Here is a 22,338-nt window from a genome sequence, read left to right on the forward strand (position 1 = left end):
CAATAACAAAGAGGCAAATATAAACCCCAAAAAGAACTTTATGAAATAGAAACCCACACATATCAAAAAGATGTCTACTATTAAAAATGAAATATCAAACTTTGAAACTCCAAATAAATCTTAAATCAACAAGAAATTGGAATGCCTTCACCAAGAAAAAAAACCTGTTTGAAGTAGTACATAACATCAAGGCAGAATATATATTTTTAAAATACAACAAATCAAATATTTACTAAAAAGGCTATGATGTACAAAACATTACTTCTAAGGGCACTAAGATAAGAAATCCTAGTATATTTTGTAAAGCCACTGTCTTATTCTATTAAAGAAACTCTCAATGTACGTAAAATGTAAGCTCTATCTTATGAAGTATATTCCTCCTTCATTAACAAAGATAATTCAAAGTATCAATGGTGAATGCTAGAATTCTGTGCTTGGTTCCATAGTCCTCTGTATTATTCTACTCAAACATATCTGATAAATAATGTTCACAATGCAAAGACACTCCCATCTATATAAGTGAGATGACAGGATGCTGATGATAATATCAACAAATACATATAAGGCTTTTTATGTGCCAGGTGCTATTCCTAGTACTTTACATATATGTAATCTTCAGAACAACTCAATGAAGTAGGGTAGTCTTCTTATCCTATGTAGCAGATGAAGAAAGTAAGTCACAGAGAAGTTAAGAAACTTGCCCACGTTCACACAGGTAGTATGTAGCAGAGCCAGGATTCAAACCCAGACAGTCTGGCCCCAGCATCTGCACTCTTAGCTACTACAGTTCATTCTAGCACTTCGCTATAATTTCAACCTTTTCTTTCCCTCTAATCTACTTTACCACTCTATGCTTCAGTTTCTCATCTGGAAAACAGGTCAACAATAGTTCTTACCTCACACAGTTGTTCAATCCTTATATGAGGATTAAAGGCAATAATATATGTAATGTGTTTAGAATAGTGCCCAGCACACACAAATACTATATAAGTAGCTGTTCTTACAATATCTACCAAATGTCTACCACTGGAGTTGAGAATCGCTGTTATAAAACTAACAATCAGTGAGAATTCACCAATCAGAATGGTCTTAATGTGTCCTTCACACTTCTAAAAAAGTGATACCTAAATAAAACTTGACTTTCCCAATTATTTCCATTATAAAATAACAAGTCCACTCCCAGCCTTCAAGAAAATACATATACATAACTTAGGAGTTGCTCTCTTCAGTCTGAAACTTCCTCTTAATCATTTTGTGTTCCCTCATCACCATCACCCCAATATCACAGAAATATATCTACTCCTGGTAAAGGTAGATAACTAAAAATTTCTCTTATATACCAAACTGAATGTTTATATACGTTTTAAGACACAAAATTTATGAGATATTTTAATGTCATTCTCATCTGTGAAGCTGGATACTGGGTGCTCTGAAAGGCTTCAACCAGAACACTACTCTCAGAGTTTGCCTTCACCAAAGAGCTACAAAATTACAGAAACTGAAAGAACAATAGCAATCCTCCCGGCAGGGTTGAGGGCTTATCAACATTTAAAGTAGCTTCTAATCTTCTGTTGTGACAACATTCTTGTATGTCACATGTACCATTGTGCTAGGATTTCTCTAGGGCACAGATGGAAGAGGAGAACCGCTGGATGCATCGTAGGGTGCATACATACTCAACTTTCTAAGAGATTATCAAACTACTCCTCAAAATAATTGTACTAATTTGAACACCCAAGAACATAAAAGTATATATAGTATACACATGGCAAGGGGGAGGAGGGAAATAGCATCAATTCAGGTTCAAAAACCAATCTGAATTTGTAATTTGTTTAGTTATTCGTCTCTCCTCCTCCTAAAATCCCTTTAAACTGACAGAGAACTTTTTAAAAATTAAATAACAAAAGAATCATTACAGAAGAGTATAATAAATTTGGAAGCATTTCTATGGAGAGAGTCACAGGCAAAGAAGGCGTCTGCAACAAAAGGAGTGATTACCAAGTAAACTCCAGGAGCCTCCATTAGAACCACTGGGTAGGGAGGGCAGGAGGGAGAAGGTAGTCAGAAAAGGTGGTTAGCTTTTCCATGAAAGCTGAAAAGAAGAAAATGGAACACAAGTTGGCTCCTGCCCCGTACAAGCAGATTATGCATTCTGGCATTTATCCCCAGACCGAAAAAAGGCAAGAATAGGGGAGTGGCTTCTCTCTCAAGAAACTGAACAAAGTGCCTCTGTGAACCCTCTCTCCTAAAAGCCAGCTCCCAGTCCATCCACCCCAACATCATACCTGCCAGTCAAAGAGCATTGACCCAAGGCTTCCAGTTTCCGCTAGTCAGCCTTCCTGCTGGTCAGCCTGCCACGGGCAAGACCAGGATAAATAAAACAAGTCAAACAATAACCCCAGAGGAAACAGATGATTCAGGAAACAGAAAATAACTTTTTCAAAAACTTATTTTTCTTAGAATGATTAGAAAAGCTTTTGCATCCACGTATCAAGATGTTATGAAAAAGGAATAATCAAGAGCAAACGAGTTCTCGTAAATTAAAACATAAATGTTAAAATAAAAAGTTCAGTTAGAAAAGTCAGAAAATAAAGAAACCATCCCCTACTCCACCCTCAAAAGGGCAAAAAGACAAAAAAGAGACAGAAAATCTAGAAGAAAAAAAAAGAATAAAATTCAGAAATTCATTGTCTAATGAAGAAAATAGAGGGAAATTACCAAAGAAATTTTTCCAAAGCTGAAGAAAAACATAAGGGTTTATTTGAAAGGAACTACGGAGTGCTGAGCATAACTAATAAAAAGGACTCACACCTAGGCACATCCTTGTGAAATATCTTGTTCCTGTGCAACATCAGACATATCAGGATAAGAAAAAAGTCTAAAAAGTTCCAGAGTGGGGGAAAAAAACCTAGGAATAAACAAGACTCTGACAGGCATTAGCTATAACATCAGCAACACTGGATGCTACAAGATAAAGGAGGAAAGCTCTCAAAGCTCTGAGAGAAACTTATTTTCAATGTAAAATTCTACCCAGGCTAACTATCAACCAAAGTGTGAAAGCAACATATATTTTCAGATATGCAAGGACTCAAATAGTTGACCTCTCATTCTTGTATCATGAAGATAGTTTAGGAAGACTACAAAACAAGGATGAAAACCAAGAAAATAGGAAATATACAAGAAAATGGTGGCACTAACCCAGGAGTCCAGTGAAAAGAAATTCCAAGGATGCAGCTGTACAGCAGACCTAAAAAGCAATGAGTCCACATTAGAACAAGAAATCAGGAAGCTCCAAAGAACGTCTTCTCAAAGAAGAATCACACAAATTTCAGGAAACAGACAAAATGAGTAAGAAGCTAGAAGATATTAGCAAAATGATAAAGATGGCATATGCTACTTCCTTCAACATGAAAAAAAAAGGAAAAACAAAGAATCACGTAACAACATCATGATCCTAACAATAGGTCCATCAAACTAAAATGTGGCAATGATTTTGAGCAATTAAGTGTGAGAAAAAAAATCTATTTTAAACCAGATGCTGGAAAATTCTTCAAGTGACCTAGGAGTATGAAATTGGACTTTTAGAGATGGAAATATAATTTTCGCATATCATTGTTTCCTCTTCCAAGATATTCTTTGCATTTTCTTCTCCGACTCATTCATTCTTTATTCATGCATGCATGCATGCAACAAAAAAACTATTTACTGAGCATCCCACATGCCAGGCTAGGAGCAGATATAAAACAGTGAACGAAGACGACAAAACCCTGCCCTTCTGGAGTTTGCATTCTAATAACAGACTCCTCCTCCTCTTCCAAGAATTCACCAAGGAGTTCTCTCTCCAATGACGTTTTCCCTAAACTTCCATGTTAGATTAAGTGCATCTCCTTTACTGCTCCTAAAGAACTCTAACTCTTTACAGAAACAAAATGCAGCTTTTTACATACGTATTACCTCAATTAGTATGTAAACAACACAACAACAGCAACATTTGTTAGTTATTTGTACCTCTAGTGCAGAGCACTAGGCCTCGATCAATAAATGTGTTTTGAACCTCTCCATTGAACCAAAATATTAATAAAACTGCCAAGTAAAACGTAAAGCACTATACAAACGTTACTTATTATTTAACACATGAAGAAGCTGAAGTCCCTGTCAGTTAAATGACTTGCCCAGATCATAAACCTAGTTTGTGGAAGAGCCAAAACTGAAATCCATAGTGCCAGGTTGAATTAAAATAAGTGGTCAAATCAAAAAATGGGCCAAAATGGGAGAGACCAACCTTAGGCATTTTCTTAGAACACTTCCAAGTACACAATAAATATCCATGACATAGACTCTATTTCTTCCATATGTCAAGGCATAGCTTAACAATTATGTAAATAAAAAATTATTTTGAACTCTCTAATCAAAAATATAATCTATCTTTAAAAAGCTTCAATTTCACAGAGCTGTGTATAGCTACTTTGCACTATTTAATACTTGAGATGCATAAAAGTTTAGATGTTAAATGACATTAATATGAAATACATTGTTTTTTAAAATATTTTCTCAAAAGAAAACCTTCAAAATTATTCCCATATTTTATTTATTCCTTCCCATAAATACTAGACTTTTATTCTTTTTAAACTTGAAAACACTCAAAAAAAGGAATGCTGACATTTACTTCCATTAACAACAAAAAGACAAGTTTCTTTTTCATCAGCTAAAGGAGGCCTATGGTTAAAGTTATCAAAATACATGTTTGCAAAAAGAAGCAAAAAATTAAATTTGCATACATATATAACCTCTGTAAAAATCAGGAAACTAATGCAATACATTCTGTTATTTCACACGTTCCAAGATTCCTGGTAAGCACACTTTTTATGGCCTTTCTTTGGTATATAACCTTTATCTGTTCAGTAACCTACACTATGAATACTAAATTGTAGTAGCCATGCAAATTACAACTTACCTACAAAAATATAACACTGAAAGATAGGTAGGGTTGTTTTATATTCACAGGATAAGCAGCCAAGGAATTGATCCTGTTTCAGTTTAATAAATATTTATCAAAGGATTGCCAGATGTCAATAGCTGTTTCAGACACTAAGATATTTCCAAGATGAATATATAAAAATTTCTGCTCTTGTATAGCTTATAGTAAGGAGATACAACTGCAACTACTCTTCTCCTAAACACTAAAAGCTAACTAATTAAATGTGATTTCCCAGTACAGGATACCACAGCACACTTATCTACACACAGGTTTCACAAACTTAAAAGATTGTTTAAAATAATGTAAAAACAAAAGTCAGTTACTAAATATAGATGATACCAGGACTTGAGTATTTGTGAGTCTGATTATAGAAATCAGGAATTTAACTCATAAATATTTATTTATGGATCCCTCAATACTTATAAACTGAAAGATTCAATGAATACTAACTAAACAGTGATATTTACTCATAATGCAAACAGGAGACTCAGAGAAACCTTTATCACCCACTGGAATATAGAAGAGTTTCACCTTCATCCTACCTCTAGCACCACTGCCATTAACTACCACAACTACCACTCATTATCAGCTCAAATGCAACTCTATGATCTGCCCCATGTTAAGCAGCAGCACTCAGACACAATCACGACCCTTTGCTACTCAGCTTCAGTTCTAACCACTGGAATATGCCTAAATAACCCCTAAACTTAATTCTATGCCTTTATCCCTTCCTAGACGTTTCCCAAAGAAAAAGTACAAATCAGGGTATAAAACCTCTGAAAGAGATGTTTTGAAGCTCCTTCTTTAATATCTATGCTGCTAATCAGTAATTGGATTTATGACTTTTAAAATGATATGAGAAGTGCTCATATAACAATTAGCAAACTGCCAGGCAATACTGCAAACTGATAAGGAAAAGGCCGACAACAGGAAAAGCCAAAGGACAGGCACAAAAAGGAAATAAAAGAGCCAACACACATATGAGAAGATGTTCCGTCTACCTAGTAGTCCAAATACATAAAAGAGTAAAAATTATAATACATAATAATCAAAATAATAAATAAATAAATAAATAAATAATAAAAATAACAGTAAAATAATGGCAGCTATTCATTGTTCTCTTTCTTTATGTAAGAGTGAACATACAAAAAAGACTTACCTAATTAATTAATCAACAAATTACCTGGGAACATAGGGAAAGTTTCAAAGAGGAGGGGATCTTTGAGCTGCTCCTTCAAGGAGGCAAATTTACTAGGCAAGGACCGGGGAATGGGAAAACACTGAAAGGCAGGTGAGAAGATGAGGCAACAGCATACACCAAAAGACCAAAACACAACTCTCATTGTTATTCTAGGAGTCAGTTTTTACTGTGAGGCTGGAGTCTAAAGTGCATAATAATATGACAAGTTATGAAGATGTACAGATAGGAGGGAGGTAAGATAAACAGTGCTACACTTCAGGCTAAAAAGATCGAACTTGAATATTTTTTAAAAGGTATGTAACAACCAATGTTTTTTCCTATGCCTTTAATTTTCAAGGAAACATTTGATCAAAAACAAAAAAAGGAAGTGATAATTAAAAATCAAGAACACTTCATGCCTAAAGAGATTTCTTTCAAAAACAAGCATAATTCTACAAAAAGTATATTACTTAGCTGGTTCTCCAAGAGTCATTCCTCTCAAAAACAAATCAAAAATCCAAAAGAACCTGCCAACCTAGAATTCTTTACCCAGAAAATGCATCATTCAAAAATGAAGTGAAATAACACTTTCATACAAAAAATAGTGAGATCTTATCACCATCATTACCACACATAAGGAAACACTAACCGACACTGTTCTTCAGGCAACTAAGAAATGCAGAAAAGGATAAAGTGCAGCAAAATGCCTATAAACACTGACAATATACAACAATAATAAGAATGCCTTGTGCTGTTTAAAATGTGTATAGAATTAAAACAACAAAACATACAACAAAAAACAAAACAGCATATAAACCTTAAAAAAAAGTTCCCATACTTTTAGGAAAAGATTGTTCTCTGGCCATGAAAACATTCAACTACTAGAGTCAGTTTTAATAAATCAAGGACAACCGTTTCATGGTCACATTTTGAAAGCTAGCCAGTCAGTAAGAGCCATGCCTCTGAAATTCAGACAATCAAGATTATCACTCCAGTGAACATTCTTATAAAATGATCCAATATTTACAACGTCCAGGCATTTTTTTAAAAAAAAGGGATGATACATATCCGTATATTGCTAACCTTCACAACAATGGCACTCTTTTTACATACTATATAAATTAAGAAAAAGTAGGAGACAAATATTCTTGAGATTTAACTCCCAGAGATAGTTTCCTACAGCTTCTGATCCACCTCTTGCAGCTCTGGGTTCCTTTTCATATCTGGGAATCAGACTCTTCCATGCCACTCTAGGCCCAAATGTACAGAGTTTAGCCCTGAAATGGTTTTAAAACACTTCTCTAACTAGAGGATAATTATTTTCAATCAGAGAATTGTTCTGCCACTCCAGAGTCATCTGATTTACATAAATGCTAGTTAAGTAACACAGAAATTCTAAAATATGTAATTATAATGTCACAAATCACTTAATCCATCCCATCAAAACAGGGATTATTTTAACTTCTATTTCACTTCTTTTAAAAGAAATCCTGTTTACTTCATTTTCTCTAACAGAAAAAGAATTAATAGGATAGACTTACAACATACTTCCCCAATCAAACTTTAAAATGACTCTGGTTAACCACAAATTGACTCAAATAGTTAAGTATTTTTCTGAATGTATTTTACTGAAACATGTCTGACAACATATAATATCATATAGTCATGTCATATGGGTTACTGTTCTACAGATTTACAAATTATTTCCCTGATTATTATTCTTAGTCATTCACAGATTTAAAAAGTCACTTTTGTCCTTATAAACTATCCAAGTAAACTAAATGCATTGGAAGCCTACAGTAAACTATTTTGTAAATAGCTTTTTTACTTAGGCTTAAAACATAACCATGAAAAGCTATTATTAAATAACACATTTCACTAAGCTGAATTCACAAAAATAAAAATTATGATCTAGCTCTATCACTTTCAAACATCCTGACAATATTTGGGAAAATAAAGACAAAAATTTTTTCAATTATTTTTAAAAGTTCAGAAACATAAAACTTCAACTGTTTACCAGTCATATATTATAATACAGAAAACTTAAAGAAATACCATGAATATAATGAACTTTAAATAAAATTTATGGAACTCACATTAATAAAAAATATGCACACTGATTGCAAAGGAAGAAGAGGAGTACCAGGCAGTTTCTCAGGGGCTTGTCAAAAATTCTTCTAAGAAATCGACTGAACAATCAGATGACTCCTAAAGTTGCCATACAAAGAGACGTGGCTGATTTTCACACCTCACACTAGATCCTATCACACTGTAAAGCCTTTTCTTTTTTCACACTACCATTTTCTTTGTAACAAAATACTACCCAGTCAGATTCTAAAATACGAATCTTTAGAAATGAGATTAGCAAAACAATTTAGAAATACTTACTGTCTTGTTTCGTAATCTAATTATGTCCGAGACAGAGCCAGCTCCACAGTACTCCATAACAATCCAGAGGTCTGTGTTCTTAAAGTAACTGCCATAGTACTTTACAACATATGGGCTAAAGAAAAATAGATAGATAATTAATTTTAGTTAATTCCCAAAGATAATTATGTCTTAATCCCAATACAAAGCATTTTCAACATTTTATAATGTTCCAATACATAAACTTAATGAGTTAAGTTCTATTGTACATCAAATTGTCTATATGCAGGGTTCACCAACTATGTACAATTATGCTTTAATTCATGGATGAAATTTAACAGGATTACAAACCAGAGGAGGTCCAAATGTTCTGAGTGATTCCCAAGAAAATAAGTTTTTGTTTTGGCAAAGGACTTACTATTTAACATAAGAAATAAATGAAAATATTTTCCTTTAACTAAAGCACTTTAAATATAGACCTTCTAAAGGATTTTGCATTCAGTCAAATATTAACACTCAACTTTAAAATACTCTATATTTCAATGAGGCCAAAAAAATCTTTTGGCTAAAATTCTGGAGAAAAAAAATTGTAACTTTTTTTATTTTAAATTCAGATAACTAAAATTATTAAAATTTAAAATATTTCTGAAATGAGGCTTTATGTCTTTCAGAACAGAATAAACTATGTTTACAGCCAAGTTGTTTTTAGAAAGACTTACACAGGGACAAATGTCCATCACCATTAATATCTATTAAGAGTTTGCTATATACACTAATGTATAAAACACCTTGCCCAATTCAAAGAGGCAGAGCATCAATATTCCCAAAATACGTAAGATGAAAAACGCAAGGTAGTGTAAACTAACAAGTATACAGCTTAAATGCCACAAGAGCTCAAAGCAGGAAGTGACCATGGTAGAGCCATCAGAGAGAACTTTGTGAAAACGGTGGGACTTGTATTATGAAAAAAAGATTAAAACTTCAATATGTGGACGGAGGAGAAATATAAGACAAAAGGCCATGAGCAAAGACACAAAAATAGAAAGGGAAAAACCAAGAATGGCATGTTTAAGGGACAATTTGTTCAACAGATATTTCTACCTAGTAGCAGCTATCATGAAAACTGGCATCAGTATAAGATAGATAAGACACAGGAATCAAATAAGCAAAAAGTAACAATAAAAAATAGAAAGTACATAAAACATCACCATAAAGAGACCACCAAAAGAAGAGGTTAAGAGAAGGCTGTCAGGGAAGACTTCTGAGTACAGCCTTTACAATTCAAGCCTGGAAGTCAAGGGTAGAGCACACTGGTTGGAGTGTAAGGGCTTAAACTAAAACAGGCAGCTACAGGGCTAGAATCCAATCCCGTTTTATCCTTACTGCTCCTCGTTATCTCTTGCACACACCTGCTTCCCAACTGATCTCCTTGTCATAGTTTTCACTCCTACTCAAATCTATGCTTCATATAGTTGACAAGGTTAACTTCCTTTAAAACAAAACTGAAATAAGCTGATCACATGGTTCCCTTGATTTAAAAAATAATTCCAATCGCTCTCCATTACTAAGACAAAAAAGTTTTAACTGCTTCATATCACATACAAAACCTTTCAAAGTCTACCTCTCTACCCACATCTGTCATTACTCCTCATCTCACATGTTAAGTTCATAGACATACTCAACTCTGCTAGGTGCTGGGAATGGAAAGTACGTATTAGGAGTTCATAAATGTTCACTGAACCATTTAAGAAAAGTGCTTGTTTACAAACAAATGAAACTAACTTACAGAACTTCAACTTATGGGTAACATACACTTTTCTTTACATACACTTCTTTGGGGTGTGAGTGCCTGTGTAGAAACCTTTACAGGGAGTACAGAACTCACACCTGTCTGTGCATCAGAACCACCTGTCACCCAGGCGCCACACCGTAGAGGTTCTAATTCAGAAGATCTTTTAAAAAGCTCTATAGGTGACTTTGATACACACCCAAAGTTAAGCCTCACTCTGGAAGACAGACTGCATATCCTTCAGAGAACTTCTTTAAATATTCATTTTCTCATTCAAAATTCTGAAGGGTGTTGAATAGCAGTGAGTTCAAGATTATGTTCAGTGAAAAGGACACTGAAAATGTATATATTTTCCTGCATTATACACTAAGTAATCAGCAATTCTAAGTCTGGGATTGACAACTCTTATGAAAATCAGAGATTTTAACCTGGGCAGCTGCCTGAAAAGGCAGCTCTCTCTCTTTGGGTGTGAGTCAAGAGAACACCTTTGGGGGAAGGGGAAGTTCTCTTCAAAAAGTACTTTGGGGGCGGAGGGCTGTCCCAGTTGCATAGTAGTTAAGTTCACACACTCCACTTCAGTGGCCAGGGGTTCACAGCTTTGGATCCCAGGCGCAGACCCACACACTGCTCATCAAGCCATGCAGTGGCAGCGTCCCACATACAAAACAGAAGAAGACTGCCACAGATGTTAGCTCAGCAACAATCTTCCTCAAGCAAAAAGAGGAAGATTGGCAACACATGTCAGCTTAGGGCCAATGTTCCTCACCAAAAAGAACTCTGTGGCCCCTTCTAACACAATCAAGTAGATGGATCAAGGTCTAGCAGTTTTATATCATGAAACATGGCTTTAATAATTTCAACCTAGAAAAGAATTTAAGCAGACAGACCTAAACAGCCACATTAAGGACATATACTCAAATACAGTTTCTTTCATTCATTCAACATTCATTCATTGACCCTCTACGTAAGCCAGGCATTAGACCAGATGTTCAATAGACAGTGATGAACCAGACAGACACAATTCTGACTCTCACAGAGCACACACCAGCATGAAACACACAAGTATTAGAGAAGTAAGCCCACAAATAAATATAATTATTCACTGTGGTAGGAAAAGAAGGGGTGTTAGGAGATATACTGGCTGAGACTTTATTTTGCATTCATTATTTCTGCAAGCAAAATTGCTCCTAGTTCATCTGAAAGAATGGAATAATATCCATATTCCTTGGTAGCCCTTGACTTAGGAAACAATGGAGTATATTAAAAAACTTTGAAAGTAGACATGAGTCAGCTTTAACAATAAAATATCCTCCCTCCATTGGGTGGCTATGGATTACAAATTAGATTTGGAAAAGAAAGGAATGCTTAAACTCCAAGGGTTATATATAACAGTAGCCTACTACTGGTCATCCTCTGATATCTTCTATATTAATAATTTTTTTTATTTTAAAGCACTTATAACATCTTGTAATTACTTTGTCACTGACTTATATCTGCCTCCTCCAGAAGAAAAGAAGCTCCATGAGGATACGTGACAATCTGTCTTGCTCTCCATTTTATCCTCAGTACCTCCCTTCTTACATGTACAAACAAAAGCAATGAATAAGTGAGCAAATGAACAACCACAGAAAAATTAACAGAAGGGACCTAACTTAGGCCTCCCCAAGGAATACCATTTAAGCTAAGATTCAAAAGTTGGCTAGAAGTTAACCAGATAAAGAGCACCCAGGCACCAAGAACTGTCTGTGCAAAGGCCCTGAGGCGAGAAAGAGCAAATAATTTCAAGGAACCAAAAGATCAGGGTGCCTAGAATAAAGTGAGTGAAGAATAAGATAGAATACAATGTAAATGCAGATGGAGGCAGGAGCTTGACAATGTAGGGTCTCAAAACCAACTTAAGGAAATTGTGCTTTATTAGATATGCAAGAAAAGATCAGAGAAGAATTTTAAGCAGAGGAATAATATGATTTAATTTTACTTTTAATATTTCTCTGACTGCTTCATCAAAGCTAGATCATAAGAAAACAAATATGGACACAGGTGGACCAGTTAGAAGGTATGTTAGTCTATGCATGCAAGAGATTGTATTAAGCATATCTTTTTATGTTCCATACTTGTGATGCTTTCACATCTGGGACCTGCTGATAAATGCCTCCACTGTTCCTCTCAAGATAAGCTGATTCCTAGAGATGATACCTGTGAGTATACAACCATAGGCAAACAAACCAATCTGGAGTCCATACGCCAACCACTTCCAGGGCCACTAGTCCCCTGCCCTAATCACCCGAGGGCCACATACCAGACAACTAGAAGACAACCACACACCCCAGAGCCCAGTGAAATTACTCAAATTAGCCAATTCTAAACCTGTTTACCCTGTCTCACCCATTCCTTCCCATGGAAACCACAATAAAGGCTCTTGCCCACATTTTCCCCCTCTGCCTCTGCTTCCTAACTGACCCTGGTGCTTCCCTGTATGGGTCCCTCCTCTTCTCACCTCCGCCCCTTGCATGGGGGGCTCCCTCCTCTTGGGATCTGTAAGTGTAACAATCCATCTCCCAATCTGTAGGTCTCACCATACCTGAATATAAAACTTACACTTTAAAAAAGAGATGTTGGTGGCTTGGAATGGGAATAGAAGAAACAGAAAAGAGAACAAATTTAAGAGATATCTTCAAGGTACACTCAACACGATTTGATAATGATGTAGACTGGCAAGCTAGGAGACCATAAGTAAGTTTTCTTCTGTGTTTTCTCCACTGTGCCTCCCTTTCAATCGCACACTGAAAATTAATTTAAGGCAGACAAATTAAAGATTAAAATTTAAAGCCATAATTTTTTTAAAATTACAAATATAGATACAAATAGGCTCAGAGAGTTCAAGTCCTGAGACTTCTGACGCAGTCTGTTCCACTGACACAGAAGTCACTCATTCAAATTCATTCATCATTCATTCATGTATCATTTTAAAATAATCAACAAACATTCACTGAACAACATATATGGCTTGGTAGCAGATGCTAGGGAGAAAAATGGGTAGACTTTAAACTAGTAAGAAAGAGAAAAGGCAGTCCAGGCAATGGGGAACTTTTAAAGGAGTTTACGCAGGAAAATACTACAATCAAATACCCATTTAAAGATGATTACCCTATGCAGGACTGTCAGGGGCCAAAGGTGACGCTGTTCATCCTAACCAGAAAGTTAGCTAACAATACAATCATTTAAACATCCTAACATCTGTTTTGTAACCACTATATTGATTATTAAAGGCTAGAGGCAAAGAAGAGATAGTTTCCTTCAAAACACTAGCTCAGCATTATTTACATAATTTTAAGAAATAAACAAACTTCTAATTCAGCCGTAATGCCTAAGAATCTTGACTAGTTTCTAAGTCCGTTTGGACTGACAGGACGTATAAAAACCCAGCAATTATACATATTCTTGGCACAGTTAAATAGTTAAACAAGACTTTGAAAATTACATTGGGTGGAGGGACAAGGAAGGCACAAGACAAATTACAGTATAAACCAGGAAGCAAAGGTGAAACATGATGCCTTGATAACTGAGGTGACAATCATGAGATATAGTCCACTCCTTTTTCCTGTGCCATCCCCCTACTATTTCATTCTGTCACATTCATTTATTTCCCTTCCCCTATTTAACATCTACATTCCAATGAAACGACATATCATCTTCTTCTCTTTTTTCATTTTTTCTTTTTTTTTGGCTTCCTCTCATCTCACACCAATGATTACATCCTTTCCATTTCTCTGTCTCCATTTCACATCTCCCCTACACCCATTATCTTAACAGTCTTCCTCTATTATCACAACTCAAAATAGAAATAGTATAAAAGGAGAAATAAGGGCCAGCCCTGGTGGCCTAGTGGTTGAGTTCAGCGCACTCCACTTCAGCAGCCCAGGTTCAGTTCCCGGGTACAGACCTGCACCACTCTGCTAGCAGCCATGCTGTACTGGCAGCCCACATTACTAAAAAATAGAGGAAGACTGGCACGGACGTTAGCTCAGAGCGAATCTTCCTAAGCAAAAAATAAACAAAAATAAAAAAATAAAAAGAGAAATGACAAAAACCAGAGGGAAAAAATAGAAAAAGCACTACAAACTTTTTCTAACTATTTGCCTCTTATATAAGCACTACTCATGGTACAAGTTATTTGGACTGAATCGTTATGTTTAAGCTTCTTATAGAAACTCAAATGCTACTTTTTACTGCCCAAAGTAATTAACATTTTTATATTAACTTGAATTTCATCTTAATTGAAGAAAGCCATGTATTGCTTCAGGTATTTTTTTCATGGACTTTTGTTTTTTAGAGCAAGTTTAGGTACACAGCAAAATTGCGTGAAATGTACAGAGATTTCACATATACTGCCTGCCCCTACACATGCATAGTCTCCCCTACCAGAGTGGTACATTTGTTACAAGTGATGAACATACACTGAAACATCATTATCACCCAAAGTCCATACTTTACATTAGGGTTCACCCTTGGTGTTGTACATTTTATGGGTGTTGTACATTCTATGACAAATGTATACCTACTGTATCCACCATTATAGTATCATAAAGAGTAGTTTCGCTCCCCTAAAAATCCTCTGTGCTCCGCCTTTTCATCCCCTCCACCCTCCTACCCCTGGCAATCACTGATCTTCTTACTGTCTCTATAGTTTCGCCTTTTCCAGAATGTCACATAGTTGGAATCATACAGTAGGTGGCCTTTCCACATTGGCTTCTTTTGCTTAGTAATATGCATTTAAGTTTCCTCTATGCATTTAAGTTTCCTCTATGTCTTTTCATGGCTTAATAGCTCATTTCTTCTTAGTGTTGAATAATACTTCACTGTGTGGATGTACAACAGTTTATTTATGCATTCATCTACTGAAGGACATCTTGGTTGCTTCCAAATTTTGGTAATTATGAATAAAGCTGCTATAAACATCCGTGTGCAGCTTTTTGTGTGGACGTAAGTTTTCAGCTTCTCTGGGCAAATACCAAGGAGCACAACTGTTGGATCATGTGGTTAAAAGTATGTTTAGTTCTGTAAGAAAATTAATTGCCAAACTGACTTCTAAAGTGGCTGTACGATTCTGCATTCCCACCAGCAATGAATGGAAGTTCCTGTTCCTCCACATCCTTGCTAGTATTTGGTGTTATCAGTGTTCTGGATTTTGCCCATTCTAATAGTAGCGGTATCTCACTGTTGTTTTAATTTGCATTTCCCTGATGAATATATGATGTGGAGCATCTTTTCATATGCTTATTTGCCATTTGTATTTATTCTTGGGCGAGGTGTCTGTTAAAGTCTTTGGCTCATTTTTTAACTGGGTTGTCTGTACTCTTGTAGAGTTTTAAGAATTCTTTGTATACTTTGGATAACAGTACTTTATCAGATAAGACTTCCGCAAATAATTTTCTAAGATATAGTTTTTAAAGTGTTCCCATTATGAGCATGTGATAACTAACATGCTAAAGAAACAGCTATTTTCATTACATAAGTTTTATTAACATCCTTCTACCACCTTAATGGTGTTCTAAACTGTTAAGTAAAGGGTAATATAGTGTTTTTACAAAGGCAATGTGAATATTCTCCTATGAAAACTGAACCATTTCCAATATAAATCTAAATCACAGCAATTTATTTCTTGTCCCACGCAAAAACAAACATACATACACAGTCATGCACCGCATGATGACATTTCGTCGACAGTGGACCACATATACAACAGTAGTCCCATAAGATTAGTACCATATAGCCTAGGTGTGTAGTAGGCAGTGCCATCTAGGTTTGTGTAAGAACAAGCTATGATGTTCCCACAATGACTAAATCAGCTAACGATGCATTTCTCAGAATGCGCTCCCATCCAGTGACCAATGACTGTACACAAATTGACAGAAATTGCCAAAGTTCATCATGAATTCTTCAATTTGGTGATCTTCAAACTTACTTTTTTTTTTGGCCTCAGAAACAGTGTTCAAATGGTATCTTACCCAGAAACATCAGCAAATAGAATAGACACGAGAGGAGCTGCTCTGGTAGAAGCCTCTGAGGAGCCCAGCTTAGAAATGCGGCCTCTCCTCTCTGTCCAGCAAATCTAAGTCATCCTTCAGAACTCAGCTTGGGTTACAGCCTCCCTCAGGAAGCTTTCCCTGAATCCTTAATTGTGAGGTGTTTGATATGACTTCCAACCCACATAGTTCCCCATATCTACCCCATCATAGCTCTTATCACATTGTACTGAAACAGTCTGTCCATTCATCTGTCTCTACCATCTGACTGAAAGTCCCTCTAAAGTCTGAGACTCATTCATTGTCATATCTCTGGTTTGTAGCACACAAGGTCTACCCTCAGGAGCAGGTATTTAATATGTATTAGGCAAATGAATAAATAAGTGAATAACTGTGTGCCCTGATGCATGTGATAACACATTTCTCTTGGTTTAGGATATGAGAAGTTCCTTCCCTAGAGTGTAACCACGAGGAGTGTGCTTACCACTGTGCTTACCACCAGGGGCTGTGTCAACCGTGGTTCCCTTGTTTCCACATTACCCAGCACACAGTATTCACAAGTATTGCTGACCAGGTCTTGCCTCCACCTGCAACAATGCCTTGAGAGTGATGCACTTTGAACTGCTAGAATCTTTTTACAGACATTGCTTTCTTCAGCACTGGTCACAGAGTCAGCAAATGTGGGTTCTTATAGCATCCCAGTCATTAACCAGCTGTGTGACATTGGACAATTCATGTAAAATCTCTAGGTCTCATTTTCTGTACCTGTGAAATAGTTCTTAAATATGTTTTAGCACCAGAAGCCTTTTCCTCAAAGAAAATTTTAGAATGAGCCCCAATATAGAAAAAAGATAAAAGCAGCCATGACTAAGTTTCTCATTCTGCTCAATTTTTCATTGTTTGAGGAAAATACCCCTAGAAGCACATAAATAGAGCAGGGTAGATTTGAAAAACTCTAAACTAATAGACTTACAGAGGTCCAGTCTAGCATTAACAATCTATGATTATACATTCAACAAATATTTATTAAATGCCTACTCTGTGCCAAGCACTGGGCTAGGCACAGAAGATTTAGCAATAAACAATGCAAATGGGCTCCCTCCAATATTTATGCCAAAATGCAGTATTAAAGACGTTTAATATTCACTAAAAATGAACAAAAAAAAATTAAACACCCTTTGATCTCTTTTTAGAGTATAGAAAGCAACACAATTTGCCAAATGCCAAACAGCTGAATAGACTTATAAAAATATTCCAGTTTCAGAAATGCAAATCTCATTTTCTCTAACCAATATTCCACTGTTTTATATGGGAATTTTTCAGTTTGTACTGTTTTCTTCCGAACCATTTCTATGCCAATTTCTCAATAACAGATCTACATTAATACTGGTAATTAGTAGCTAAAATGTAATGCTTGCTCCTGTCACTTCCTAGGTTATTTTTCATTTGCCCCATCTTTTAGCATTTTGAGGATCTTTTAACCAACTAATTTTTTTGATCCTTCACTATTTCATATGTACAGTATGAATTTGAAAGTTAAATCTAAAAGATAGGAATCATTGTTTTATCACTATTTGTTTCACAATCTATTTATTTCATTCAATAAATATTTGAGAAGTATCTACTACATACAAGGCATTCTGCTATAAAGTGGTACAAAATCTCTAGAATTTTACTCATATTTTCTTCCCCTTTTATTCTCTACTTTTCTTTTCCCTTAGGAGTTTACAGTACACAACAAGAACAAGGATCAGACTTCCTTAAGGCTCCCTCAACCTACAATACTCTTTCCCACACTCCTTATGCATACCATTCCATTCATATTCATTCAACAAAAAGTACAGTGCTAGCCATTGTAATGTGTGCTAAGAAAGATGATTCCTTCTTTCAAGGAATGAAGAGAAGGATAAAGACAGTGAAGACATTTCAGAAGAAGAATCTATAAGATCTAGTATCATCAGAAGTATCAGGAAAAGAAACAAAAATGATTCTCAGTTTTGTTGTTGAAAGATTAAGTAGATGATGATGCTATTAACAGAACAGGAATTTGAAAGATTTGTCTGCAACAATTAAAAACTTCCTTATAGAACGTTAAATCTGACATCCTTCAGATATTTCAGTTGAGTCACCCAGACAGGAATTAGTAATATTCATCAGTATTTGAGTAACCTGCCATGTGGCAGGATTCAAGGGCACTTAGTAAGACATAATCCCAAACTCAAAGAATTTAAGAGTCAAATGGCAGAGAATACAAGTAAACAGGTGCTTAAAAGAGAAACTCACATAAGAGAGAAGACTGGAAGCAAAGCACTGACCAGATCACAAAGGACCCTGTATGTCATCCTTAGGGAGATTGGATCTATCTAGGCAGTAGGGAGCCACTTAAGGCTTTTAAACAGGGAATGGCTTCACTAGATTTGCATTTTAGAAAGATCACTCTAGTTTCAGGGAAGAAAATGGGTTGGAGGAGGCAAAAATGAAAGACAAAGTGAACAAACAGGAACCTGTTGCACAAATCTGATAGGATCCAAGATGCACAGAGGTTAGGGGAAGAGATGTATAATACGCAATATTTGAGACCCTGCCTGTCCTAGATCACATTCAATTAAAATCTCTACAGAACGCCACAATTTTGTCCCTGAACTATTTTTAATCATAACAATAAATAATAAAATAACAGCAACACACAAGTATTAAGCATCTGATGAGCTCAACACTACACTATGCTCAATCTTTCCTTTTCTACATTAAACTCTGGGAACCACATTCTTATCAAGTTACCAAATTAATAGCAAGGTCTGAGAAAACTACAGATATATGTTTTTATTTGGGGGTTGAGGAATGTATCATTTTTTTCTATAACCACTTGAATTTCCAGTTAATACAGCCTTTATGGAAAATATGTAATATAATCTAACCATATAGCACACAATAAAGAAAAGCAAAATCAAACAGACCAAAGCAACAAAGTTCCTCTAGGATTATTCAGTCACTTCATTAGATAACGAGCTTATAATATATGGATCTTAAACATAGTTGGAAGGGAAATTTTTCCATAGGTCTCTTACTAATAAGACCCTGATCTGATTAGGGATGACAACGTGTCCAGACTCCCCTAAGTCACAAGCTCTAATTCACCATGTGACTCAATTCTGATGAATAAAACACAAGTTGAGGGTTTCTGGGAAAGTCGTCTCCTGCTTCTTTTCTTCTTCCTCCTGCCTGGAATGTAGACATAAGGCTGGAGCTAGAGCAACCCTCTTATATCCATGAGATAGTAAGGATGAGGACAGAAGCCACCTACTAAGGATGGCACAGTATAAGAAAAGAAGCCTGAGACAGTTGTTACTTGGTTGCTCCTAAAACAGTCCTAACTCTGGACCTTTTGTAAAGGGGGAATAATAAATCTCCCTTTGATTAAACAACTACAGGCTAAACATAGTCCTACTTTATACACCCTGCACCCATTATAAAGACCCAGCAACTTAATGGAGCATATAAGATCCTCGTGATCAGCTCCATTCACCTATCTAAACTCATTTCACACCAATCTCTGTCTCATACTTTCCACTCCAGTAATCCTAAACCTTGTGGGAACAGCACATACCAGTGAGCTGTTTTTCACCACTCTACCTGTAATACTCTTTATTCTCTCTCATCCTTCGATTTCCTCATCAAATTAACTCCTCCTCAGCATTCAAGGCTTCCTGACTGCTGGCTGAGGTAGGTGTCCTATCTCCTTGTTCTCACATTATCCCATGCACCAGTCAGTACGGTGACTGTGCTGTATTATAGCTATTGGTTTAAGTATCTGACTTCTCAACTAGATTACCCCTCCCTCAAGAAGAAAAGCGTTATCTTAGTTCTCTTGCTATTCCTAGATCCTGGCACAGTACCTGGCCCACTGAGGATGTTCAGTGAATGTTTATTGAATGAATTAGAGTTACATAAAACATGAATGTTTTTAATTGGTAAAATTATACAAAAAAGACTGTTAAATGCAGGGCCAGCCCAATGGCACAGCAGTTAAGGTCACACGTTCCGCTTCAGCAGCCCAGGGCTTGCCAGTTCAGATCCCAGGTGCAGACCTACGCACCACCTGTCAAGCCATGCTATGGCAGGTGTCCCACATAAAAAAAGTAGAGGAAGATGGACACAGATGTTAGCTCAGGTCCAGTCTTCCTCACCAAAAAGAGGAGGATTGGTGGCAGATTTAGGGCTAATCTTCCTCAAAAAAAAAAAAAAAAGACTGGTAAATAGCCAGTTAACATCAAAAATAATTTTCATGCATGAATTTGCTCTGAAAATGAGAAAACTTTTTGAATATTTTGTATTACCACATGTTGCTTTATAACATCAATTCTTCTTTAGAGCTGTTAAGTCCTAATGACAACCATACAATGCTATCCTCATCTTCCTTGAAGGATTAGTGGCACTTCTGATGGGAAGTCAGAAAAGAAAACTAAACAGATGACCAAAGAACACATTTATTACACATTATTAGCAAAACTCATCAAAATGAAAGTAAATAAATAAAATCTCTTCATACCTGTCACATTGCTGCATTATGGAAATTTCTTTGATTATTTCCTGAAGATCTGACTCAACAGGTACTTGCTTAATTGCCACAACTTGACCAGATTCCTTATGTATTGCTTTAAATACACTTCCGTAAGACCTACAAGAAACCAAGATATTTCTTTATTTTTTCTATTCAAACATCATAACTATTAGGAAAAAAAATCTGAGTTTTGCATGTAGTCATTTCTAGTTTAAAGCACTATTTAGTAATGAAAAATCAAAGTAAACAAATAACAAGAAAAGTGAATTATACCCAAGCTTTAATATTTCAATTATAGACTTAAAATCATCAGGTTAACATATAAAGATTTGCTGTTTTTCTTATGAATGAAAGAAACAGACACATGGTTTGTCAACTCAAAGGAATGCAGCATTAAAAAGATATAAGTAGAAATTAAAAGAATGAAATGTAGACTACAAACAGCCAAAGTCTCAAGTTAGGAGACAAGGCTGATCTCACCTTAAACAAAATCATACCCAGCATATCAAAGTCCCATTCCTGTTCAAGTGCTTAAGAACAACTGAAACCCCCAGCTGAGCACCACGTGATACCAAAGTTAGAGAAACAGGAAATCTGGTCCCCTGCTAAGTTAGAGATCCAAGGTATTCTCAAATGCTCCTTTCACTATTTTCTCCTCCTCATGAGCAAGATCACACACTCATAGGTAAATAAAATGAGTAGTAGATCTAATGGACACTTGCCCAAAACCAGTCTCTGCTATAACTCTTGAAACTTTGCCAATTAAATATTCATGTGCTTTAACCAGCAAAAACAACAAGAGAGGGAAGCCATTTGTACTTTGGTATGAATTAGAAGATGAGGTAAAAACTGCCACCATTTACGAAGTTCTTATTGTCCACCAGGTACTATGCTTGATGTTTTACAAGCATTATCAAATTCAGCCCTCTCAATTGTGAGTAAAACTACTACTATAACCGTTTTAAAAGATGAGGAAAAATAAACAGAAAATGAAAGACAGAATGGCAGTATTAATCCCTCATATATAAATAATCACTCTAAATGTAAATACATTAAATTCACCAATCAAAAGACACAAAGTAGCTGAATGGATTAAAACACAAGACTCAACAATATGCTGCCTCCAGGAGACCCATGTGAGCACTAAAGATAAACGCAGGCTCAGAGTGAAGGGATGGAAGATGATACTCCAAGCAAATGGAAACCAAAAGAAAGCGGGTGTAGCCATAATTATATCAGACAGTACAGACTTCAAGCCCAAAAGGACAACAATTACCAAGATCAACATGGACATTATGTATTCATAAAAGGGACATTCCAACAAAAAGACATAACATTTATTAATATATATGCACCTAACATAGGAGCACCAAAGTATTTAAAGCAACTATTAACAGACCTAAAGGGAGAAACCGACAGCAACACAATTATAGTAGG

The 22,338-nt window shown here is 35.8% G+C and overlaps 1 protein-coding gene across 4 annotated transcripts in view; it reads right to left on the minus strand.

Moving 5' to 3' along the window:
• STK3 (serine/threonine kinase 3) overlaps positions 1-22,338 on the minus strand; it is a 264,145-nt gene that overhangs the window by 196,466 nt on the left and 45,341 nt on the right. For all 4 annotated transcript variants that reach the window (XM_070631817.1, XM_070631816.1, XM_070631819.1 and 1 more), the window contains exons 3-4: positions 20,890-21,018; positions 8,547-8,661 (exon numbers count right to left, since the gene is read on the minus strand). In XM_070631817.1, the coding sequence (XP_070487918.1) occupies positions 8,547-8,661; positions 20,890-21,018 (244 nt within the window). The remainder of the gene's footprint in view (positions 1-8,546; positions 8,662-20,889; positions 21,019-22,338) is intronic.

Source organism: Equus przewalskii, chromosome 8 (assembly GCF_037783145.1).
Source record: "Equus przewalskii isolate Varuska chromosome 8, EquPr2, whole genome shotgun sequence".
Lineage (NCBI taxonomy): Eukaryota > Metazoa > Chordata > Mammalia > Perissodactyla > Equidae > Equus > Equus przewalskii.